Source organism: Myotis yumanensis, unplaced genomic scaffold (genome assembly GCF_028538775.1).
Source record: "Myotis yumanensis isolate MYYU_CA2020_CCGP unplaced genomic scaffold, mMyoYum1.0.hap1 SCAF_15, whole genome shotgun sequence".
Lineage (NCBI taxonomy): Eukaryota > Metazoa > Chordata > Mammalia > Chiroptera > Vespertilionidae > Myotis > Myotis yumanensis.
Genome location: NW_027223766.1, coordinates 45596034 through 45622036, shown reverse-complemented (window position 1 = coordinate 45622036; position 26003 = coordinate 45596034). Strand labels below are relative to the sequence as shown.

The 26003-nt window shown below is 37.3% G+C and overlaps 2 protein-coding genes across 6 annotated transcripts in view; both read left to right on the top strand.

Annotated features, from left to right (window-relative positions):
- Window positions 1–6561, top strand: part of DPY19L4 (dpy-19 like 4) — a 43656-nt gene extending 37095 nt beyond the window's left edge. For 4 of the 5 annotated variants that reach the window (XM_070392236.1, XM_070392234.1, XM_070392235.1 and 1 more), the window contains 2 exons: window positions 196–354; window positions 2500–6561. In XM_070392236.1, coding sequence (XP_070248337.1) covers window positions 196–354; window positions 2500–2664 — 324 coding nt within the window. In that variant the 3' untranslated portion in view covers window positions 2665–6561. The remainder of the gene's footprint in view (window positions 1–195; window positions 355–2499) is intronic. The other variant, XM_070392238.1, reaches the window with a different exon arrangement.
- Window positions 6562–7888: 1327 nt separating this feature from the next.
- INTS8 (integrator complex subunit 8) overlaps window positions 7889–26003 on the top strand; it is a 40687-nt gene continuing 22572 nt past the window's right edge. Inside the window, exons 1-10 of the mRNA XM_070392230.1 lie at window positions 7889–8167; window positions 9752–9926; window positions 12699–12839; window positions 13532–13603; window positions 14341–14392; window positions 14985–15167; window positions 16652–16759; window positions 18442–18597; window positions 19795–19895; window positions 20539–20680. Coding sequence (XP_070248331.1) covers window positions 8038–8167; window positions 9752–9926; window positions 12699–12839; window positions 13532–13603; window positions 14341–14392; window positions 14985–15167; window positions 16652–16759; window positions 18442–18597; window positions 19795–19895; window positions 20539–20680 — 1260 coding nt within the window. The 5' untranslated portion in view covers window positions 7889–8037. The remainder of the gene's footprint in view (window positions 8168–9751; window positions 9927–12698; window positions 12840–13531; window positions 13604–14340; window positions 14393–14984; window positions 15168–16651; window positions 16760–18441; window positions 18598–19794; window positions 19896–20538; window positions 20681–26003) is intronic.

Below are 26003 nucleotides of genomic sequence, written 5' to 3'. Positions count from 1 at the left end.
AGCCTCTAGTACTTTTATAAACTTCCTGAAGGCAGGAATCAAGTTTCAGTGAATATCTTTATTTTCCACAGATAGTACTCAGTCCTAAGAACATAATAGAGAAAGAAAGAGCATAGTGGATGCTTAATGTATAGTTTTGCTTAACAAAAGTTTTAAATGTCCTTTAACATAATTGTTTTAATGATATTCTTTCAGATCTATCAAATTTATTCAAAGCGATCTGCTGAGGATATTTATAAAATACTGACATCTTACAAAGCTAATTACCTAATTGTAGAGGATGCTATCTGCAATGAGGTGGGAACCATGAGAGGCTGTAGGGTTAAAGATTTATTAGACATTGCAAATGGCCATGTAAGTAACCATTTGGAAATGAATTCTTTTTGAGAAAAATGACTTTATTTAAACATGTAATCTTCAAACTTAGTTTGGGAACTTAGCTAAGAATATAATTAAAAGTTATTTAACAATGGGCAGAACTTACTAAAAGTAGTTTGAAGTATTTTTTCAATATACAAAAGAAAAGTTGGATATTTTGGGGGGCAAATTTTTTTTCCAATCCATGGATTTCTTACTTATTACCTATACTTATGCATGTTCAACATTTATAAACAAAAGATGGCCAGGGATATAAAGTACAGCATAAGGAATATAATCAGTAATATTGTGATAACTATGTACAGTGCCAGGTGGGTACTAGAAATATCAGGGGGAATACTTTTTAAAGTACATAATTGTCTAACTACTATGCTATACATCTGAAACCGATACAAAATAATACTGAAAAAAGCATTAAAAAATAAAATGATGGTATAATTTGAATGATTTTAACTCATAATAATCTAAAGAGCAGCTGGTTCCAATGTCCTTTTTTTAAAAATACGTTTTTGTTGATTTTAGAGAGGAAGGGAGAGGGATAGAGATAGAAACATTGATCAGAGAGAAACATTGATCAACTGCCTCCTGGAAGCCCCCCACTGGGCATTGAGCCTGAAACCCTGACATGGGCCCTGAACGAGTAATGAATCGTGACCTCCTGGTTCATGGGCCAATGCTCAACCACTGAGCAGCACCAGCTGGGCAATGTTATAGTATTCTTATGTTGAGAAATTTATTGTAACTTGATACATATCTACTATCTTCTCAGTCTGTAGTGTATACTGTATGTATAGCAATTAAGAAGACTGGCAGGGGAGTGTTGTCTGGAATGGGTACCTTTACTCCTGGGAAAGTTGAGTGTGGAGGACCTTAGGAAAAGTTTATTAGGTCATTAGATCATTCTAGGTTGGAGTGCACATTCTATTCAGGTTGCGGCCAATATTTTTTCCGTTCTTTCCTAAATGATCAGTTGTCTTATCAGACCAGTTTGGAGGTGAGAAATTAGTTTTTATGATTTTCATCTTTCTCTTTCTTCATGACCTCTTAACTTTGTAATACAAACCTATTGTGTTTTCTGCTGCATGTATTTTGAATTTTCTCTGTTGGTACTTGACATCTGAGATCTTTTGCTTAATTGGTGACAAAATGGAATTTTAGTAAACATCACAGTTATTCAGTAATTACTGTATTGCTGTCTGCTATCTGGAGCCTTTTTATTCTGCTTTTGGCTACCTTTATGCTCCAAGATCAGTTTACTTGCATATAATGCCAGGCATGGACTTAAAGCTAATCTATCATTTTACTCTTAAAGTTGGCTCTCTGACATTTTTTGTTGGCATAGAATAACATTTAGTGTTTTATTATAGAAAATCCTTCAAGCTAGCTAAGCTATCTTAGTGAACGTCATTAAGGTGGGAATGTAAAGGTGTGCACTGGATAAGTCATAAAAATTTACTTGTTTGCTAGATAAGTGTAAGTCAGTTCTACACCAGGAGAAATGTTTGAATATACATTAAGAATATATCCCTGGCCAGTGTGGCTCAGTTGGTTAGTGTTGCCCTGTGCACCAAAACATGGTGGGTTCGATATTCGGTCAGGGCACATACCCAGGTTGCAGCCCAATCCCCAGTTGGGTGCATATGAGTGGTAGCTGATTGATGTTTCTCTCTCACATCAAAATTTTAAAAATACAGGGTTAAGCAAAAGTAGGTTTACAGTTGTGAGTATGCAGAAAGTATTCTCTATTAGCGTATTATTTTCTACATGAACAACTGTAAACCTACTTTTGCCCCACCCTGATGTTCATTTCTCAGCCATGATAAGGTTCTTAATGGACTATGGAGATATAGCCTTCTACATTTTAGATTTAAATATTTTAAAAATTAGAAACACTTTATACTGGTTTCTCAATCTCAATGGGATGCTCAAAAGTTTAGTGTATGTGGTTACTCTCTTAATGAAGAGGCTTCTATTCGCTAAACAATAAAAGGTGTTCACTGAATAATGTGAGATAGTTCATGTTTAGCATAATATATTTCCATATGAATGTAATCATTTGTACATTTATTTATCCTATAACCTTAATAAGATTTTAATATTATGTTTCATATCTCTTGATAGGTGGTTTGTGAAGAGGGTGACAAGTTAACCTACTCAAAATATGGGCGATTTTGTCATGAGGTCAAAATTAACTATTCTCCATATGTGAATTATTTCACTAGAGTGTATTGGAACAGGTCCTACTTTGTATATAAAATCAACACTGTGATATCCTTTCAGTCTTGAAAATAGTAGAGACTTATTCCATCTGAAGTAAAATGTTGATTTTCTTCTACCAATGGGGGTCTTTTTGGAAATCAGAATCTGGACATTGGAAGTGTTGCTGCTGCTTTTCCTCTCCTGCCGTTAACTGGACCCAGAGTTCTGTGGGGAATAGAAGGTAGCGTCACTGGCCTTTGGTAAATGTTATAGCTTACCACTCCGCAGTATTCCAGCCAGCGATTCTTCTTACTGTTACATGGTCTTTCAAGATTTCACCTTCCAAACTATTATAAAAATTTCCTCAGACATCTTTATTTTATCATAACATTGATCTTGAATTTGAATATATTCAAGGTCTGAGTATATTTCTCAAACATAACATTTAATATATACTTAATATGATATAATTATAGAATAGAAGAAGAATTATTCTTACATTCAAGGCAGTTTCTAAAGGTGTTTTATGCTTTATAATAGGACTGAAATATTACAATAAATAGCTAACGTAAATGTTAGCTGAAAATATGTGGCATTTAAATGAAAGTGGAAATGGCATAAAGGAAAGTGATTTTTAAGGATATATATATAAAGGTATATCCAGATTTTCCATGATACTGTTCTCATCTGCTGCTTATATAAGTGAGCACTTTCTTAGTAATTTACATAGTGCATGATATTGCATTTTATTACTTCATGACTTTTAAGTGGTTAGCTTTTGTCACTTATGCTCATAAACTTGATATGAATTTAATCATCATAAATAGTAACTCTCTGTACCTACATATTTTTTAAAACAGACATTTATAAGAATGTTGATCAGGTTTTTAAAAAATACAAATATGGGATTTATAACCTATTCACATGTTTTGTACTAAAATATTAGGTAAAAAATTGTTATCAGAATAAAAATATGTACACTAAAACGAGCTACAGTTTCTGGAGATATGTGCAGATACTGTTAAATATACCTCTGTTTACATATAGGCGTATTATAAAACAAAAGTGCTATTATTTGTGAAACTGTGAGGCAGTCTTCAACATTAAGAACCAAATGACAATTAGAAAATTCACAGCACTTAGTTCCTCTAAGTTAAATATTTTCATATTTTAATCATTTATTAAAAGAAAATCTAAAATGACTTATTTGGCTAGGATGGGATGCATGTTTATTTTTATCTTGCGTATCTGTTTAGTGACCAGGTTTTCAAAGTGCTGTAAAAATCAGTTTCACTACTCTACATTAAAAGGGAGCATCTTTCCATTATCTTTATTTTCTGTAATATATTTTAAAAGTACACAGGCACAGTCATTCTTATACTAGCTTTAGGATGCGTTGCTCTTTTGGAGTTAAGGATTGTTTGATGGCTGTGTCATATCTGGTGCATTAATTTTATTAGTTCTCAAGCTTTTATGTAATTTTTAACAATTCTATTAAGATAGCTGTAGGCAGGGTATTTCAGGCTCTCTGTACATCTTAGTAGTGAGTCACTAATATTTAGCTTCAAGCCTTATGAAAATATTTATTTCCATAGTTAACTTAAGTACGTAGAACATGTAAAACATTGTGATTTAAAAGTCAGCTTGCATATTTTGAATGGGAAATAGAACAGCCTATTTTCTATGCAGCATGAAATATTTAATTGAATTTTTATTGATTTACATTATAATCAAATATGCAGAATTAGTTTGTTGTGTGTTTTTTGTTTTATTTTTGTTTGTGGTATATTAGTAAGTTGCTTTTGCTTCTGTCAACTTATTTCTTAAATAAAACAGATTTGGAGAAACTTTTAATTGAATTTTTGAAATAATGAATTTTTCATTCAGCATCAGTTAAAAAGGAATATATGATCTTCAATATAGAAATAATAATACTGGATATGAGAAGTAAGCTTATTTGTTTCTATTTTAACTGTAGTTAAAACAATAGTATTGGAAAACTGAGTGCATTTAATTAATTTCCTTACGTATTTGTAGAGTAACAAATGATTAAGCATTCTGTAAGTAATCCTGTTTGGGTAACTTACAGTTGTTAGGTTTGACAATAAAGATCTATTATGTGCCCTCGCTGGTCAAGGGCACGTACCTGGGTTGCAGGCTCCTCCCTGGCCCTGGCCCTGATTGGGCATGTGCAGCAGGCAACCAATCAATGTGTTTCTGTCACATTGACATTTCTGTCTGTCTGTCCCTTTCTCTTCCACTCTCTCTAAAAATCTATGGAAAAATATCCTCAGGTGAGGATTAAAAAAAAAATCTATTATGTAAGGAGCAAAGTTTGTTGTATTTGTGTGGAAGGAATTTCTTCAAGAAATATAAAACATACTTTGCCCTTAAAAACATTGAAATAAGTGCCTTAACGTCTTTATTTCAAAGTTTACTTCATATTTTTAAAAAAATATTATCCATTTCTTTTTTTTCCATAAGAAAAATTTGGTAACTTTTTCCTTATTATTAAGCACAACCTCACTATTCTATTTTCACTAATAAGCAAATTTTTGTTAAGGGCAGAGATGAGATTTCTAGCTTGCTAAATTCATTTATTTAGCTCCCAAATGCAAAACAATCCAACAAATAAAACTTACTTGATAAGGTCTGTGACATTGATTCTCTGCTGGTTTCTGTTTATTCTGCCTTTGGCATCTGTATCTTGGTGCTTTTTGTTAGACTGGTGGGTTTTACAACTTCAGGAGTATGCATTGCACTTTGGAACTTTTTTCTTTATTACTTGTGTGTAGACAGCATGTTTTTCAGGATATGAACCCACATTGCCAGTGCCTCTATGTTGGGGCACTCTTCCACACAGTCCGGATTGATTCAAGGAAAAGCAGAAATGGAGGTCAAAGTGTGTTACAAGTTAGGGCTGAAAAATGTGCTTTAAAAATTATGAATTTCTTGAAGGACACAGTGAATCTGATTAAACTGTTTTGTTTTTGAAAAATTGTTACTTGGCCCGTCTATTTTGAACTGTTAAAACATTTTGATGCCTTTTGTGGGTAAAACTAGTGCCTCTCTTTATAAAATTGGTGGGGTTTCTAAAAGTTGTATGTCAGTTGATTTTTTTTGGGGGTACATTTATTTTAAATGCATAAACATTTAGAGGGCATATGTTATGAATTATTCTGCATATTTAAGAATCTTCTGTAAAGCAAATAACTACTTCCTGATTTGCATCAATATATTCTCTCTGTATTGGTCCAGTTTTTAAAATAGTTTTTGCTATTTGCTAATAGTTTTAGATCCCAATATGTATTAAAAGTACAGCTCTAAAAAGGTTGCAAGTGAAATTGACAATTTCTTATTGAAACAATGGCTTAAGTTTTTTAATGTGTAGAGTTAACAGTTTAAATAAAATTAGAGGACAAAATTGCAAAGGAATATATTTGATTCAACTATGTTTCATCCATTAAGGTTTCTAAACATTAAACTTGTTTTTCATAATAAAAAAGATTTGCTGCACTTAATATAAAGGCATCTTGGAACCAAATCTGTTTATAAGTTTCTTAGAATTTGCAATATTTTAATATCGATATATATAATCCTATGTGCAGTTCTATAGGAGATACACTGAACATCTGACTGTTGTAATTAGTGGGATAATAGTATCAGAAAGAAACATGCATTCCAGACATGGCTTGAAATATTTCCTAAAGAATCCTTTCATATTTTATGTTAATAGCTTTGTACAGCTGTTTAACAAAGATGAATACAACTGGTTTTATGTATGTTGACTTAAGAATTATATCTATTACATTGAATAGATTAAATGTGCTCATCCTGTAACTAAGGTTATGTCTTTGCAAAAGAATAAAGATTAATTTCAGTAAGTATAAGTCCTTTAAAAGAGTTGGGTGTGTCAACTAGTTCATATTTTTATAATGTGTCTCTATTATCATGAGTGAAATTATTTCATGCTTAATTACACTCCCTGTGTTTCCATAATAAAATTCTTGGAAAATGTTTGTTATTTTTTATTTATACATAAACCTTGAGTTCTCATAACTAGTGTTTTTCTAATACATAGTGGTATTTCTTATATTGAACATAGCTGGTGCTTTCACATCATACCAATCTTTCTTAGAAAATGGATCAACCACTTTCTTCTTGGCTCCCTTTGGCCACCTTTCTTAAGGCACTTGAGGGATAGAGAGTTAGAAACATCGATGAGAGAGAAACATCGATCAGCTGCCTCCTGCACACCTCCTACTGGGGATGTGCCCGAAAACCGGCAACCTTTCAGTGCACAGGACGCCGTCCAACCAACACTGGCCAGGGCTGTACTTATTTCTTAAACCTTAATGACATACATGATTATATGTATTTTGAACATATTTACTTTGTAAATGGGGTTAACAATATCCATAGCGGGGACATCAAGAGGTTTACATAGGAGCTAAATATTGAGAGCTAGACCAAGAAGTGACAACGTCTGCATCTCGCTGCAGGCTGTCATCCCCGGAGGAAGAGGAAGGGGACCAGGGCGCTGGGGGCCAAGTCCTTCGGGACGACCCAGGTGGGAGGAAACCTCAGAAACGGAAATGGCCAAATTGAAAGCACCCGAGACAAGCTGCCTGGCTCACTTTTTTAAAAAAATTTAATAAAGTTTAATTTTTCAAAGCGTGCAGCTGGTGGGACCTGTTGTTCATGCATCTTCGCCAACACCTGGGGCATCGAGGCCTTTGTTGTTTCTGGTGTCAATTACCTGGGCTCTGTGCTTTGACACTAGTTGAGTAAGCCCTTTACCAAGGAGCTGAGGGCTGCCCTGGCCAGGAACCGAGGATCTTCAGTCTCAGAGGCAACAGCCGGGCTCGCGTTGCTTTGTCAAGCAGGACTAGGCTGCTGAGCTCGTCCTGCACTTTGCCTCGGGACCACCCCGATCTGTTCTGGGTCTTTGTCTTTCTTGGCCGACTTCCCAGCATCTTCCTCCTTCTTGTCCTTGGGCAGCACTGCGAAACTCGCGGAGCAGCTGCTACCCTTGCTCCCTTGCTGAGACGCGCTCACCGTCTTCCACCAAGACGTCGAAGCTCGTCGCAACCCTAATCAGGGTGTTTCTTTCACTCGCTGAGAAACTCCCAGAAAAACGCGAAAAGCCCGCTGGGACCCAGCTTCCCCCAATCATCTCCCGCGGTAACCCGCAGGGGGCGTGGTCTGTGGGTCGGTCCCGCCTTCTTCCTCTCCAACCCGAGCCGCGATTGGCCGGCGGCGCGGCGGCGCAGGGGGGCGGGGCCCGGGGCTCCGCCTCCGCCGGGGCCGCCGCCATCTTAGGTCGTGCGGGGTTCCGGGAGCGTCTTAGAGCGTCCGCGTTACCAGCGGTTCCGCGGGTCGCAGTCCCGGGCCCGCGTGCGTCCGAGTGTCAGGTTGGAGCCGGGCAGCGTCCCTGGGGGTAGCGGCGGCGGGGGCAGGATGAGCGCGGAGGCGGCGGACCGGGAGGCGGCCACCTCCAGCCGGCCCTGCACCCCGCCGCAGACCTGCTGGTTCGAGTTCTTGTTGGAGGAGTCGCTGTTGGAGAAACATCTCCGCAAGCCCTGCCCGGGTGAGCGCGGCGCCGGCGGCCCGAGGGGAGCGGGCAGCCCGGGCCCCTCGCTGCGCAGGAGGCGTCGGGGCGCGCAGCAGGTTCTTCGGCCCCCGTGTCCCGGTCCTTGTACTGCGTGCGGTTTGAGCTCCGCACGGTGGTCCCCGGAGATGGCTGCCTGGCGGGGGCTGGCTTCCAGCAGAACCCCGGCCGTGTGATCAGTGGTGGAGGCGTTGGGGGGAAAGAAACGGCTTCGGTGTAATCCTGACGCCAGCGATGCCGTCGGTGCTCACTTGACTATTCTGTTCCTGGACGAGAGGGTTTCTTACCGAGTACTGCAGAGCGGGGCCGCACCTCCCAGTGGGCACGTCCTGGAGGACAGGGAAGGCCGTGCGGCTGCAGGTGGCTGTTGTTGAGGGTGACGGTGATGGGCGTCCCCGGCCGCGGGCTGTTGGGGAGGAAGGCGGTGTCCAGGCCCGCCTGGGACGGCCCTGGGGTGGACAGGCACCTCCTGGGGCAGGGAGGGGGGCAGGTGGGGATCCGGATGTGGTTCGGGCAGCGGAAGAGACCGGCTTTCACCGCTGGAAAACTCCTGCGGGAGGCGTGAGTGTGCTCTCCCCGGTCATGTTACCGCCCGTGTCCTGTTCTTTTTAACTCCGTTGCTCTTGACAAGCGTTTGTGAAGTGCCTTCCGGGGGTCGGGCTCTGTGCTTAATGCTTCAGGGCTCAGCTCATTGAACTCGTTCCTCCTCATAAGCCTGTGAGGTAAGGGGTGTTATCTCCGCTCTACGGGTGTAGGGAGGTAGTTGATGCAAGTGCGACCAGTTAAGTTTTGAAACAATCATGCTGGTGGTTTCATCCGGTGCCTCCAGTGGACAGTGGTTATTTGCTGGGCTGGAAATCTGTGGCCGTGCTCTTCTTACCTGCCATGCGCTTTCGTCTGCATGTGAATACTCTTTTTTTATTTTATTTTTTTAAAAATATATTTTATTGATTTTTTGCAGAGAGGTAGGGAGAGGGATAGAGAGTTAGAAACATCGATCAGCTGCCTCCTGCACACCCCCTACTGGGGATGTGCCCGCAACCCAGGTACATGCCCTTGACCGGAATCGAACCTGGGACCCTTGAGTCCACAGGCTGATGCTCTCTCCACTAAGCCAAACCGGTTAGGGCTCCTCTTTAAAAAAAAAAAAAAAAAAAAATATATATATATATATATATACATACATATATATTTGATTTCAGAGAGGAAGAGAGAGAGAAACATCAATGATGAGAGAGAATCACTGATTGGCTGCCTCCTGCACGCCCCCAAATGGGGATGGAGCCCAAGACTGGAATTGAACCCGGGACCCTTCTGTCCGCAGGCCGACCCTCTATCCACTGAACCAAACCGGCGAGGGCTGGACACTCGTCTTTATCCTTCCTCTTTACTCCTCTTCCTGACCTTCCCCCTTTCCCAGGCACAGTTCTTACATATCGTATTCCTTAGTCATTACAACTACACAGCTGCTTGGGTTCCTTTTGTTGCCGTAAACCAAAACGCTAAATCCCTTGGCATCTTCCTAATGACAACTTAAAGAGTTTGTTTTCTTTTCAATCCTAGATCCTGCACCGGTTCAACTTATAGTTCAGTTTTTGGAACAGGCTTCCAAACCTTCAGTTAATGAACAAAACCAAGTTCAACCTCCACCGGATAACAAGAGAAATCGCATTTTAAAGCTACTTGCTCTGAAAGTGGCTGCACATTTGAAGTGGGACTTGGACATATTGGAGAAAAGGTATGCGAGATTCAAGTGAAGTGTATTTGCTTTGGTGGCTCCGGAGCTGGGAGAGTCTGGCCAGGCCGAGGATGTCAGATGTGTTTGTCCTCCCAGCCTTTAACCCTCACCCGAAGGCCCTCAATAAAATGGTGGGATCCCAAAATATTTAAAAATGAGTAAAAAGGAAGAAATTTATTTTGAAGTACTATTTAGATAGCTTGGTTTATTTTTATATATGCTTTTATGATATCAGCCTTTAAAATGAAAGTTACTTTCCTGTATATTCTTGATAAAATATGCAAGTATTTTTTAAGAAAGTATTTGTGTTAGATGAATTTAAATCACCTTTTAAAGTAAAAACTATTGCCGAAACCGGTTTGGCTCAGTGGATAGAGCGTCGGCCTGCGGACTGAGAGGTCCCGGGTTCGATTCCGGTCAAGGGCATGTACCTGGGTTGCGGGCACATCCCCAGTGGGAGATGTGCAGGAGGCAGCTGATCGGTGTTTCTCTCTCATCGATGTTTCTGACTCTCTGTCCCTCTCCCTTCCTCTCTGTGGAGGATCAGTGAAATATATTTAAAAAAAAAAAAAAAAAAAGTAAAAACTATTAATATCAAGGCAGTTAATGGTGATAATGATTTGATGTGGTGACTAAAAAAATTCTCACTTAAACAGTTTTAAGTTTCAGTTTACTTTTACATATCTGAAGGAAATGGATAAAAATTAATGCTATAACCCTGGCTGGTGTGGCTTAGTGGGTTGGAGCATCAGCCCATACCCGGAAAGGTTGTCGGTTTGACTTCCTGTCATACCTATGTCGGGGGAGCATATGAGAGGCAACTGATCGATGCTTCTCTCTGATCTTTCTCTCTCTCTCTCTCTCTCTCTCTCTCTTTCTTTCTCTCTCTCTTTCTCTCCCCGCCTTCTCCCCTCTCCTCACCTCCTCTTCTTCCTCTCTTCCCCTTTTCCTCCTCCAGTACCCCTCTCTGAAAATCAATAAACATATCCTTGGGTGAAGATTAAAAAAAATAATAATGCAATGTTACATAATATTATGAATTATTTGCTATTGAATAATAATTCAGTTAATTTTACAGGTCACAAATCAATAACTATCTCCCAAAATATCATATTAGGATCAGTGTTTATTTGTTTACAAATAAATACTTTCAAACTATGCCAGGGTGAAAATGGTTTATTTTTATCCTCTTCTCACAATTTAAATAGAAATACCTTATAGAAAATTTGAAAATATTCAGAAAATAGGAAATGATAGGAGCGGAGAAAAGTATTTTTAATATTTTTGTTGTTTTTTTGCTTTATTTTTAAACAAAGTGTGATCATACCCTATATACTGTTTTGATTTCTTTTTCCCCATATGACAGAATATCATGAACGTTTTCTCATTTTATGTGTATTTTGAAGATAATTCCATTGTATAATTTATTAACTTTTCCTTCATTGACAGTCATTTTGTTTTCTAGTTTTTCATATTTATACATCACAAAGCCTTAAATATCTTTGTCCTTAAATCTTATCTGAATTTTTAGTTACATTCATAGTTTAGATTATTAAATTGGTGGATCAGGTAGTATAAACATTTTTGTTACTGTTGTTCATCCTCACCCTAGGATATTTTTTTCCATTGAATTTTAGAGAGAGTGGAAGGAAGGGAGGGAGTGGAAGAGAGAGAGAAACATCGATGTAAAGTAGACACATGGATTGGTTGCCTGTCATACATACCTGGATTGGGGCCAGGGATTGGACCTGCAACCCAGGCACGTGCCTTTGACCGGAATTGAACCAGAGACCCTTTGGTGTGAGGGCCAACGCTCCAACCACGCAGCCACATTGGCCACAGCTAGTGTAAACATTTTTAAGGCACAAGATGCCAGATTGCATTCCAGGAGAGTTGTACGAATTTATAACTCTCATTAGTAGTGTTTAAATATTTTTTCCCACCACCCATTCTCTAGCATTACATATTAAAAATTTTTTAAAATATATTTTTATTGATTTGAGAGAGAGAGAGAGAGAGAGAGAGATAGAAACATCAATGATGAGAGAGAATCATCTATTGGCTGCCTCCTGCACTCCCCACACTGGGGATTGAGGCTGCAATCCCGGCCTGTGCCTTGACTGGGAATCAAACTGTGACTTCCTGGTTCATAGATTGACGCTCAACCACTGAGTCATGCCGGCTGCGCAGCATATTAAAATTTAAAAAGTTCTTTAATCTGAAACTTAGCTATTAATAGACTCGGGAGGGATAGCAACAAATAGCAATGTGTACAAAAAGTGTGGTGTTTGTGGTATAGTTGGAAAATTGAACATCCATTGGATATTTGGTGATAAGCAATTGAAAAATTTTTAGATGTGAAATTAATACTATAAATATGTTAAGAGTTACTTTTTGGGAGCACTATTCTGAAATACTTAGGGAAGAAATAATTTAATATTGGAAATTTGCTTCACAATAAATGGGAAGGAGGGAAGAGTAGAGATGAAACAAGATGGGCCATCAGTTGATAACTGCTGAACTGAATGATAGGGCATGGGGACTCATTATACTATTCTGTCTACTTTTGTATGTTTAAATTGTTTTCAAAATACAAAATTTTCAAATCTTAAAATTGGATATTTTCATATAAGTTGAGACAAATTAATAAGATGGCCCTGTAGATTTAGTCCTTTTAACAATGTAATTCTTTTCAGTGAAGATACTCAATATATTTCCTGCTTCTTATGCGGCCAACATGCAGACATGTATCTTTTGCTTCTTCCTTTTAAGTTTGTCTGTTCCAGTATTGAACATGCTGCTGAATGAACTGCTGTGCGTCAGCAAAGTTCCTCCCGGGACCAAGCATGTAGACATGGATCTGGCCACTTTACCTCCAACCACTGCCATGGCTATACTTCTCTACAATAGATGGTAAAAAAAAAAAAAAAAAAGTTGTTTGTTTTTTTTTTTGAGAGTACGTTTATTAAAGCTGGGGACAGTGAAACAAGAAAGGGCTTAGGATAGAAGAAGCAACAGGCGAGAGCCTATGCAGGATGGCTTTGTTTCTTTAAAAATGTTAGAGGAAAGAAATGAAACTGGGTGGGGCTGCTTCAGCTTGCTGAGAAGTCAGAGAAAAGGGGGCCTTGGAGACAGGATCCGGGGTAAGCCCGGATCGAGCTGCTGCTGCCCTTGGCTCCCTTGGTTTCAAGTCTCGTAGGGACCCTTAAAGTTCAGGAGATGCATGCCTCTGGGGGGAAAGAAGGGAAAGGCGCAGGTGTGCTCCCAGGATGGAGAGCATAATGGTAACTTTTCTTACAAACCTAACATGTGCTGGGCAGCCTCCGTTTAATTCCACTCTAGCTTCCGGGTGTGTGCATTTAAGGGTTCCTTATACTTCATGGCTCTCCCAGAGAATCTTGGGAAGTGAGTTTAATGGAAAAATCTTGTGACTGCATAGATGGAAAGCATTCTGATTTTAAAAAATTGTGGATGATTTAGAAAGTTTTTATGTCAATTCACACTCCCAGTAATTTATAATATGAATCTTCTAAGGAATACTTGAAAAAATAATTGAAGTGACATTTATAAGGTATTAAATTTTCTTTTTCCTGTGTTTTCTTCAGGGCAATTAGGACAATCGTTCAAAGTAGTTTTCCTGTCAAACAGGCAAAACCTGGACCTCCTCAATTAAGTGTGTAAGTTGGCAGATATAACCCTTACCTGGCACTTTTTTCATATGATCCTTACTTGGAAATTTTTTCATCAGATTAAAAAAACAAATTGCAAATCTTTAATAACCTCTACATAAGTGACAGAGTGAAAATTGGAGGGCAAGAGGCCTTCCTCAGAAGCTGAAGTTGGAGGAGTTAGAGAATCATGTAGTGTTCTGCGTATTTAGCGTAGAGAGCTCTGAAATAGAAGGGGAGTGCTTTGTGAATTGTGCCTTTCATCTTAGTAAGTATTAGCTGACCTTCAAAATACTATGATTTTTTTCATTTAATTAAATTTACATGAAGACATTTATTTTTATGGGGGGAACTATTTTAATATATGTAAATATTATTTTAGAGTACAAAAGTTACTACAAAAGTTTGATCATATCTGGAATTTTAAGCCCAATTCTTAAATCCCAGGTGGCAGCTTATTAAAATTTGGAGCTAGAGAGCATAGATTCTAACTTGAAATAAATAAGCTTTTGATGCCAATAAGTTTTATTCTTTAATTGAGGTGGTTTTTTTTTAATGTGAAGCATATGAGAAAATAATGGTAAAAGAACATTTTAATTCAATTTCTGTTTTTTTAAGCATGCAAAGAAATAGCATGAAAACATTTTTATTAAAATATAATCTTGTTTTCAAGGATGATGCTTTTAAGTTTTGAATTTTCAGTCCTTGGAGTAACATTTGATATTCTGCAATTATTTCTCTTTTAGTATGAATCAGATGCAACAGGAGAAAGAGCTAACAGAAAATATTTTGAAAGTGGTGAGTGTTGGCATCAGTTATACTTTAACATCCTGGGACACATTTAGAGCATATTTAGATGCTTCTCCTAACCTTAGGTATGTGAGAGTTGGCAAAGTCTAGGTGCAGTGACATTTAGGTTTTCACTGTTTGAACACCACTTGCTAATATGGTAACTTGTACAGATTTTCATTGTTAATTGATAGAGTGCTTTACTACCATTCTGTTGTCGAATATTTCATACTTTAGCAGATATATCTTTATATACTCTAAAAATTTTACGATAAACATTACTTATATTTTTAAGTTACTTTTGTAGTTAAAAAAATACAACAGATATTTTTTTAATTGATCTAGTAATATAAAAGTAGAAATATGGGAGTTGCCATAATTTAAAAATGATCTCTAATTCTGTATTTAGCACCTACAAATTTTTTTTTTTAATTTTAAGGTAACTATTTCAACAAATTTAATTGCATTCCTATTGTGTTAAAAAGTTTTTTTAATAGCTTAGTACACTAAGCTACTAAGTATCCTGTAAATGTATTTTGATTAATATAGTCCATTGTTGTCATTTTTGTATTTTAATAATTTGTTTATTGAATTTTTATAGCTAAAAGAACAAGCTTCTGATTCTATTTTGGTACTAGAGGCAGCCCTTAAGTTGAACAAGGATCTTTATGTCCATACAATGAGAACATTAGATTTATTGGCCATGGAACCAGGCATGGTAAATGGAGAAACCGAGAGTTCTACAGCTGGATTGAAAATCAAAACCGAGGAGATGCAGTGTCAGGTATTTATTTCAGTACTTAATTAGTGCATGTCAAATTTTTGGAAATCTTATGAAACCATCCCACTATTATTTTGTTGTTGTTAATCCTCACCCAAGGATATTTTTCCATTGATTTTTTAGAGAGAGTGGAAGGAATGGGGAGAGGCAGAGAGAAAGAAACATCGATGTGAGAGAGACATATTGCTTGGTTGCCTCCTGCATGTGCTGCAACCAGGGACTAAGGCTGAGTATTGAGCCTGCAACCGAGGTACCAGCATGGGACCTGGCACCCTTCAGTCTGTTGGCTGATGCTCTATGTATTGAGCCAAACTGGCTAGGGCTTTTGAAAATATGTATATTTTTATTGATTTTAGAGAGAGGAAAGGAGAGGGAGAAAGAGAAACATCGATGGGAGACAATCACCAATTGGCTGACTCCTGCATGCCTCTTACTGGGGATTGAGCCTGCCATGTGGGCATTTGACCTGATCGAGGATCTAACTGTGACCTTCTCGTTCATAGGTTGATGTTCAACCACTGAGCCACTTTGGCCGGGCAGTCATGTTAGACTTAAAAAAAAAAAGAAAGTAGGCCTTATTTACTTACATTGTTATTTTTAACATACTTTTATTGATTTTAGAGAGAGAGAAAGGGAGAGAGATAAACATCAGTGTGAGAAAGAAACATTGATGGGTTGACTCCTGCACCCCCACTGGGGACTGAGCCCACAACCCGGATATGTGCTCTGACCGGAAATCGAACCCTGACCTCCTGGTTGATAGGTCAATGCTCAACCACTGACCACACCAGCGGGGCCCCCGCCTCACACTTTTGGAGTGATTCCCCAGTATCTCTTCACCTCTTCTATTTTAGAAGAACTGTCTACCATCTGAGACTTGGTGGGAGGAGGCAGAGCTTGCTTCTAGTAATAGAGCTGAAAATTACAAAAAACGAGCTTTCTCTAGCCTTACCTGCTTGGGGGCAAGAATGTCACATGGACACATACATTTAGTTTAGACTGCATCAAGAGCTAGAATGTCAGTGAAGTGGGGATGATAGAGAATCCATTGTGATGATGAGTAGCAGCAACAGTGATCGTAAAATCTAGTTTGCAGGGTCAGTACTAGTACAGGCGTATGTAGCTCCTGCTTTCAGTGTTTCTAGCACTGGTGGCTGAGGCTGATAGGAGCTGTGGAGTCTAGTGTTGAGGTGGCTGCTGCAGTGGTCTCATTAGACCAGTGTGGTTCTTGTCCTGACTGCGTGCCTCCCTTGCCCCTTTGTTTAATTCTGTAGGCCACCTGAAATCTTACCGGTAAATCTATTTTCCGCTTCGTCAGAGTTGGTTTCTGTTGCTTGTAGTGAAGGTCATTAATTCACTTCTCGTTGAAATGTTTTTTTCTTATGGATGTACCTATATTTTGCTGAGATAAAGATAATTTTGGATTTTTGTCAACTTTTACGTACATGAAAAATTACTAAGCAAATTGGTGTTCATTACCATTTTAGGTGTGTTATGATTTGGGTGCAGCATACTTCCAGCAAGGCTCTACAAATTCAGCTGTCTATGAAAATGCCAGAGAAAAATTTTTTAGAACCAAAGAACTAATTGCAGAGGTAAATACGGTCATACCAGGCACATAATATTTAATCCTTTACAATATTGTACATTTTTTGGCTTTAATATTTTTGATAAACGGTAAGTGTTTATTGTAGTAGTAACTCTGCCAAGTTCAAAAAAACACTGAAAACAGTTGTTAAAAATCTATACCACCACTGCCTGGAAATAACCCCTGTTGTCATTTTAACTTCTTCTGGTTTTTATTCTTTCTGTATGTATTTATATAGTTAAGCTTATTCTGTATATACTACTTTGTGTCTTGCTTAAATCTTGAATAGACATTTAAAATGTGTTCTATTCTGTAATTTGCTTCATTTCCCTGATGTTATGGCATTTAGGTTGTTGACTGGTTTTGTTTATTACAAAGCAGCAATTTTATATCTCCAAGCATAAATTTTTCTTTGGATTTTAGTTGCTTACAAGTTAAATTCTTGCAGGTAGTAATTGCCACTTCCAGTGGTTACTTTTTTATTTGTCCCAATCCTCACCCGAGGACAGGCTTAGAGAGAGGAGACGGGAGAGGGAGAAGGAGAGAGAGAAACAAACACTGATTGGTTGCCTTCTGTAAGAACCCAAACCTGGGTATGTGCCCTGACCGGGAATCAGACTGACAACCGTTTAGTGCACAGGAGGACACTCAACCACCTGAGCCACTCGGGGCCCACTGTTTTTTATAGGCTGTAAACCAACTTGCTTTGCCAGGTACCTTTCTCTAAGAGTACTCTAATCAGCAGTTGACGTTTCTTTTTTAAATTGCTAATTTAGTGAGTGAAATATAGTATCTTTAAAAATTTTGTGTTTTCTTAGTTCTTAATAAGGATAAACTTTTTCAAGTGTTTATCATTTGCATTTTTCTTTTTATGGTTCAGACAATTGAAATTTGAAGTGTATAACTGTTTTTGTATGCCTGGTGCCTAGAAAATGTCCCACTTCAGACTCCTTTCCTCACCAGAGAAAACAAATTTAAATTCTCCAGAGATCTATGTTAATTCTAATCTGGACTTATTGGGAATACCCATTTTACTTTGCCTGGGGTACTCATCAAATTTCTAATTTTATATCATATAGGGAGAGTAATTTAAAGCTTTAAATTTAAAAAAATGTCTTTAAAACAATTTTTCTGTTTTGGTAGAAGCATTCCTGTTCTTTCTAGTTGAGTGAAGATTGAGCTTTCTCTGTTCTCCCCCTGTAAACTTCTGCCAAGTATTATGTATTTTTAAATATTTTAAGTTTCTAACAACGTTTACTCTGTTAATCAAATTCTTAATTGTCATACCTACTTAGAGTGATAATGTCTACCTGTATGTTCACCTGAAAACTCTAAACCAGGAGTCAGCAAACTTTATTGTAAAGGGCCACATAGTAGATACTTTAGCTTTTGTGCACCTTACATAGTATTTGTTGCATATTCTCATTTGTTGTTTTTTTCCCTTTAAGACCCAAAGAATTATTCTTAGCTCAAGGATTCTAAAAAAATAGGCTGCAGGCTAGATTTGGCCCATGAGCAGTCATTTTTCTGACCCCTGTTCTAAACTTTTAACCTGTATATTTTTTATGTTTCCTCCAGCCCTGAATTTTTCTTTAACATTTTCTTGTATTGTTCAGATGCACTAAGTGGGTGTTAGACTATTGTTTCTGTTACATTGATGGATAATGATATATACCTCTTACTTTACAGATAGGTTCATTATCTCTTCATTGTACCATAGATGAGAAGCGGCTAGCTGGTTATTGTCAAGCATGTGATGTTCTCGTACCTTCTTCTGATATTACATCTCAACAGTTAACTCCATATAGTCAAGTCCATATTTGTTTGAGATCTGGCAATTATCAGGTAAGTCTTATGATGGAGTTGCATTAGTGTAGTTGAAAAATTTTGGAAGCTAGATAGAACTGAATTTGAATCCTGGCACTATCTTTTAGTATGTGTCTGATTTGTGGCAAATCAGACTGTGAGATTGGCCTATGAAATAGTGGTAGTAATTATCCAATTTCATAGGCTTCTTGTGAGAATTAAGTGAGAAGTTACTGCTTATAAACTCTGAGGCAAAGCACTATACAGATGCTGACTATTATTGACACGATCCTTTCTTGAAGTTACACAGCTTGCCCATTTTAAGTGAATTCTGTAAGAAACTTTATATGCAGGACTTTTAACTTTTAAAATTACAGGTAGAGAACTTTTAGTGTTATGTAGCCTAAAGTTTTTTAAAAATTTTCAATTACAGTTGACATTCAGTATTGTATTCATTTCAGCTGTACAGCACAGTGATTACACATTTATATAACCTACAAAGTGATTCCCCCAATAAATCATGCACACACCTGACACCATGTATAGTTATTAGAATATTATTGAGTGTATTCCTTAAGCTATACTTTACATCCCATAACTATTTTATAACTTAATCCCTTCACCTTTGTCACCCATCTGGCTACCATTTGTATGCCTGGTGTCTAGAAAATGTCTCACCAGAGGAAAGCAGACCGAAATGTTCTCTGTATCTATGAGTTTGCTTCTGTCTTGCTCGTTTATTTATTTATTTTTTTAGATGCCATATATAAGTGAAATCATATGGTATTTGTCTTTCTCTGACTTATTTCATTTAGCAAATACCCTCTATATGGAGACTAAAGTTTTGGGTCTGATTTGAAAGTATAACCTTGTAGCCTAGCCTTACTATAGCCACTGCAAATATTAAGACTGGAGGAGAAAGTGAGCGGCAGTTTTGGTAGTTTGGGATGGTACGTTGCATGAGGGAGGGAGCATCTGAGATCTTGTTCCCTGGCAAGTGTTGTCAATTGGCTCAAATATCTCTTACACAAATTTTCATTCATAAATAAGTGTAACATTTTGTGATTTTTCCTCAATGTGTATTTTTACTATAGAAAGACTTATTTTAAAAATTTATTTTTAAATTTAATATTTTCGGGGGAAAGGCTTTATTTTGGGGGGGCATGGGAGACTTTAAAAGTAAAGAAACTTTGCCATGATTTTTGAAATGGATGCAATTTTATGTCTGTGTTCTAGGAGGTAATAAAGATTTTCATTGAAGATAACTTATCCTTCGGTTTACCCGTCCAGTTCCGACAGTCAGTACTGAGAGAACTCTTTCAGAAAGCTCAACAGGGGTAAGTAAGTAAATCAAAGAATTACTTTTTGATTTTTTAATAAAAGAGCAAGTGTGCATTTCAGGTTTATCTGAAACACACCTCCAAAGTACCTATAAGCCTGTGACAATACTTTCACTTTCGTTAGAATATAGAAATTAACATAGTCAGAGAAACCCTTAAATCAGGGGTCCTCAAACTATGGCCCGAGGGCCACGTGCAAATACAAATATTGTATTTGTTCCCATTTTGTTTTTTTACTTCAAAATAAGATATGTGCAGTGTGCATAGGAATTTGTTCATAGTTTTTTTTTTTAACTATAGTCCGGCCCTCCAACGGTCTGAGGGACAGTGAACTGGCTCCCTGTTTAAAAAGTTTGAGGACCCCTGCCTTAAATGTTCTATTAAAAGGTGCTTGGGAAAAAAGATTATACAAAGCAGAATTCAATTCTGTTACCTAATTTGTAACTAAATTGTCCCTTAATAAACTCAAAACTTTTCTGTTATGCTTTCCCCCCTGACTTGGGTATTTACTAGTGTGCCTACATATCCTAAAATCTTAATCTCTCAAGAAAAAATGGCTCATTCTTGTGAATTTAGTTTTTTAATATATACCTTTTTTCATTTAAAAAAATATTAGTGCATCTACTTTTGTATTCTACAGAAATGAAGCTCTAGATGAAATCTGTTTTAAAGTCTGTGCCTGTAACACAGTCCGTGATATATTGGAAGGTAGAACAATTAGTGTTCAATTTAACCAGCTATTTCTTAGACCTAATAAAGAGAAAATAGACTTTCTCCTTGAGGTAAGACATTATTTCCCCTTTTGACTTACAGTTTTGCTTTAAGACCAGTGATGTCTTAGTTGCCAAATCCCGTGCCCTCTTTTCTGTCTTCATCTGACCTGATAATTGATTACTGACAGACGACATTCTTACCTTCCCTGTTTCCTATTTCTCCTACATTATTGGATTTTCCTGGGTCCTTCATTGGCTTCTATTTTACTCTCCCTTTAGTGTTTTTGTTTTACAAAAGTTTTGTCCTTGGCTCTTTCATCTTCTCAGGTCATTTTTTATTCTCATTCAAAGTGTCAGACACCTTTTCTATCACCTGTTTACTAAAAACTCTGAAATCACACCATTAACCTCCTCTCATGTCAGTTCTAGAGTCTGTGCTTCTACGGGATCTTTCAGCCTCTTTATTTTATTGTTGTAATGTAATAGACATTGAGAGAAGTACATAAAGCGTAAGTAACACCTCTTAGTTCCAAAGTGCAACATTACCAACACTGAAAAAGTTCTTCTCATGCTCTTTCCAAGTCCTCTCTGCCTCTCTGAGGAAATCGCTGTCCTGCCATCGATGATAATCCTTTCCTTGCTTTTCTTCATAGTTGTATCACCTTTATATGCACCCTTAAAGAATATTCTTTAATTTTCCTGTTTTGAGCTTTTATATAAATGAAATCATACAAAATGTATTCACTTTCTTTGACTAAACATATATTTGTGAGATTTTTTTTTCAAGTTGTTTAATGCAGATACAGGTTTTTGTTGTTCTTTTAATCCTCACTTGATAATTTTTCCATTGATTTTTTTTTTTGAGAGAGTGGATGGGAGGGATGGGGTTGGGGGGGAGAGAAACATCGAGTGTGTGAAAGACAGATTGATTGGTTGCCTCCTGCATGCACCCCACTCTCCTGCATGCGCCCCGAATGGGGCCAGAGATCCACCCTGCAACTGAGGTACATAATTTTTTAAAAAATGTATTTTATTGATTTTTTACAGAGAGGAAGGGAGAGAGAATTAGAAACAACGATGAGAGAGAAACATCAATCAGCTGCCTCCTGCACACCCCCCACTGGGGATGTGCCCGCAACCAAGATACATGCCCTTGACTGGAATTGAACCTGGGACCCTTCAGTCCGCAGGCCGAAGCTCTATCTACTGAGCCAAACCAGTTAGGGCGAGGTACATAATCTTGACTGGGAATGGAACCCGCACCCTGAGCAAAATCTGCCAGGACCAGATACAAGTTTTTGTGTGTGTGTTTTTTCACATTGCTGAAAGGTGGTTTTTTCCAAGGTGGAATTAATTTTAATCCTACATTTTATATATCCAGCATACTATCATTTCAACATAAAATTAGTGTAAAAAGTTGAGAGACTTTACAATCTTTTTCATATTAAGTTTTTGAAATCTGTATTTTTCACTTCGAGATCTCAGTCTGTACTAGTCATATTTCAAATAATCAGTAGCTGTATGACTTCTGTATTGCACAGTGCAGATCTACAATGTGGCAGGTGGCATGTGTTTTAATACTAATAGTGACATATGTTCCATTGCTGTAAGGTGTTTTAACATGATATGACAATGCCACAATTTATTCATTCTTATGATAAACATTTGTATTGTTTATAGTTTTTTGCTATCATGCTGCTTGGAATACATGCTATTTGTCTGTTTATACAGTTAGAGGAAGTGTATATGAAATATTACTTTTATAATATCAAAGTTTTTAGGCCACCCGCATGCATGAGAATTCTCATTGGTCAGCATCTTGGGATTTTTTATTTGCCTGTCAGATCATTGTATAATGGTATCTCACTGAGTTTTAAATTTCCATTCCCCTCTAAGGAATTTACCAGCTTTTCATTTACTTTTTGCTCACATAGATTTCGTCTTTTGAGGTATCTTTTTCAAGTGGTATGCCTTATTTTTCTATTGGATTTTATTTTTTTTGCAGACATTTTGGGTGGTTCTTTATAGCCTTTGTCTTTTACCATGTTTATATATTTCAGGTATCTTCTTTGAGTTTGACTTCTCTTTTAACTTTCTTTTTATTGTTTTAAAAGCTCTTTATTTTAATATAAAGTTTATAAAGATTTCATGATTGCTGTGTCTTATTTAAGAAAGCTTTTCCTATTCTGTAGTCATGAAGATAGTCTCATAGTTTATTTTCTAAAAGCTTATAGCATACCCTTCCTTTCACATTTGGGTCTTTAATCCATCTGTAATTGATATTTTTGGTGTCACATGAAGTAGGGGGTCCAATATCTTTTTTTTTTTTCCTTATATGACTGTTGGTTTGTTCCTGTACCATTTACTGAATGGTCCATTTTTTTTCTTCCAATCCCGAGTGCTGCCTTTATAGAACTCCCAAGTGTGTATGGCCTGTTTCTGGGCTCTATTCTGTACCACTTTTCTATTTGCCTATACATATGTCAGTATTCCTATGTCTTGATATCTAAAGCACAAATGTTGTTTTGCAAAGTTGTATTGGCATGCTTGTCCTTTGCATTTTGTTGTAAATAGTAGATTCAGATTGTCAAGTTTTACAAATAAGCCTGATGGATTTTTCTTTGGAGTTAGTTTACATTTAAAAACCAAGAAGAATTAGTAATTTTTATAATATTGAGTATTCAAATCCATGAACTGGTGTAGCTATTGATTTATTAAAAGGCTTACGAAATTTTTAAAAATGTTTTTTATTGATTTAAGAGAGAGGTATGGAGAGGGAGGGAAGGATAGAAACATCAATGATAAGAGAGAATCATTGATCAGCTTAGGCATTTTTTAAATGTCCTTCAGAGCTTTTTAGTTTTTCCATAGAGGTCTTTTTTTGTTTTTTCAAATATGCATTTAAAAGTAGTTTATGAATTGGTACAGAGCTAGAGTTGTATAATGATTTTGTTTCCAACTTCTTTGCTAGACTCTTAAAAAATTCTCTTAGCCCTAGCTGATTTGGCTCAGTGGATAGAGTGTTGGCCTGCGGACTGAAGGGTCCCAGGTTCCATTCTGGCCAAGGGCACATGTCTGGGTTGTGGGCTCATCCCCAATAGGGGGCGTGCAGAAAGCAGCCAATCAGTGATTCTCATCATTGATGTTTCTATCTCTCTCCTTTCCCTTCCTCTCTGAAATCAATAAGGAAATATATTTTTTAAAGTTCTATTAATTTATCTGTGAGTTTGTTTTTCTGAACAGTCTCATTTGTAAATAACGCATTTTGCTTTTCCCCTCTTCTAACCTTTTCATTTTTATTTCTTTTTAATTGTTCTTACTGCGCTGACTGTGACTAGTACAATGTTCAGTATAAGGGGCTCTGGTGCGCTTCCTGGTCTCATTCTCAGTTCAGAGGAAAACCTTGCACTGTTTCACCATGTGGAATGATGATAATTTTGTTTTTCCTGTAGCTCTTCCTTATGTGATTAAGGATGTTTTCATCTATCCTTAGTTCACTAAGGGCTCTTTTTAAAAAATCATGAATGATTTTTAGATTTTATCAAATGTTTTCTCTATGTCTATTACAGTCTTGTAATTTTATTTTTCTCTTCTAATCCATTAATGTGGTGAAGTATATTAATTGTGTTAAACTATCTTTGGAACAACCAATTAGGTCATGATTTTTCAAAATCTTAATTGACATGATTAGCATAACTGCTTCAGGTGTATGTCGTGATTTTTAAAAAATATATATTGCTTGATTTGGTTGGCTCATATTTTAAGATTGTTATACATTTTTGTGCAAGACTGATGCATTTGCTTTTTTTTGGTCTTGCTTTTGATTTTGGTTTCATTGTCATGTTTACCTTATAAATGCACTAGAGACCCGGTGCACGAATTTGTGCATGGGTGGGGTCCCTCGGCCTGGCCAGCAATTGGGGCTGATCAGGGCCATCTTGCCCAGTCACGATTGGGGCCAGCTGGCTGGGGGGATGGACCGTGGGAGGCTGGCTGTGGGAGCGCACTGACCACCAGGGGGCAGCTCTTGCATTGAGTGTCTGCACCCTGGTGGTCAGTGTGCATCACAGCGATGGTCAATCGGTCGTTCAGTCACTTAGGCTTTTATATGTAGAGATTGGAAAAGTTAGTGTAAAAATGGAACTCATTGCTTCTTTTGATGTTTGATAGAATTTCAGAAATGAAGTATTTGAGACTAGAGACTTTTTTGTGAGAAGATTTTTGGCTGTGGGTCCATTTTATCAGTGATTGTAGAGCTATTCTTCCTTAATAGTTTTAAGAAGTTATTTTCTAAGAATTTGTCTATATCATCTAAATTTTTGTGTTAGTATTAAAGTTTTTATTACCTTTATAATGTTATAACAATTATAGATATGTTCCTTCTTGTTTTTAATGAGGCTTTAAAAAAAATTGAGGTGAATTCACGAAACGTATATTACGTTACTTACCAGAAGTTAACAAATCTTCCCTAAATTGTTCCATGACACATGTACAATGCCTCTCTAAATGTGAATAAATAATCTGATATGAAAAGACACTCAAGTGTTACTTATCATAAGATCTTACATATGACAGCAAATTTAATACTAGTTTTAATATATATATTTTTTGTTAATCCTCATCTGAGGATATTTTTCCATTGATTCTTAGAGACAGTAGAAGGGAGGGAGAGAGACACAGAGATAGAGAAACATCAATGTGAGAGAGATACATCGATTGGTTGCCTCCTGCACGTGCCCTGACCAGGCCTGGGGATCAAGCTTGCACCCAAGGTACATGCCCTTGACCGAAATTAAACCCAGGATCCTTCAGTCTGCATGCCGATGCTCAACCACTGAGCCACACCGGCCAGGCCACTTAATGTTTTCATTGTTCATTCATGTGGTAGCATGTGTCATTACTTTAATCCAGCGGTCGCCAACCTTTCAGACCTCACGGACCACCAGTTGGCGACGTCTGCTGTAAACATTTTAATGGCTGAATAATATTCCATTGAATAGGTATACTATTTAATGTCTCATTTGTGTGTCCATTCATTTGGGTATGCTGTCCATTATACATTTGTGTCTCTTCAGTTGATGCACTTCTTCAGAGTTGTTTCCACTTTTTTGCTGTTATGAACAATGCAGCTACCAACATTCTATATCTTATTAGAGAATATTAGATAGTTTCTTGAGGTTAGGGACTTTTATACTAATTATGTTCTATTTTGGCTTGTAAATAATGTATGAGAGGAATCCTAATGAATAATCTCAGAATAATATTAGAATATTCATAGATAAATAATATTTTTATAACTGGTTTCTGTAATTCTTTATTTTTATTATTTGCTAAACCTTGGTTAATTTTTTTAAGCATTAGTTTTATGGCTATTAGTTTAGCTATTACTGAT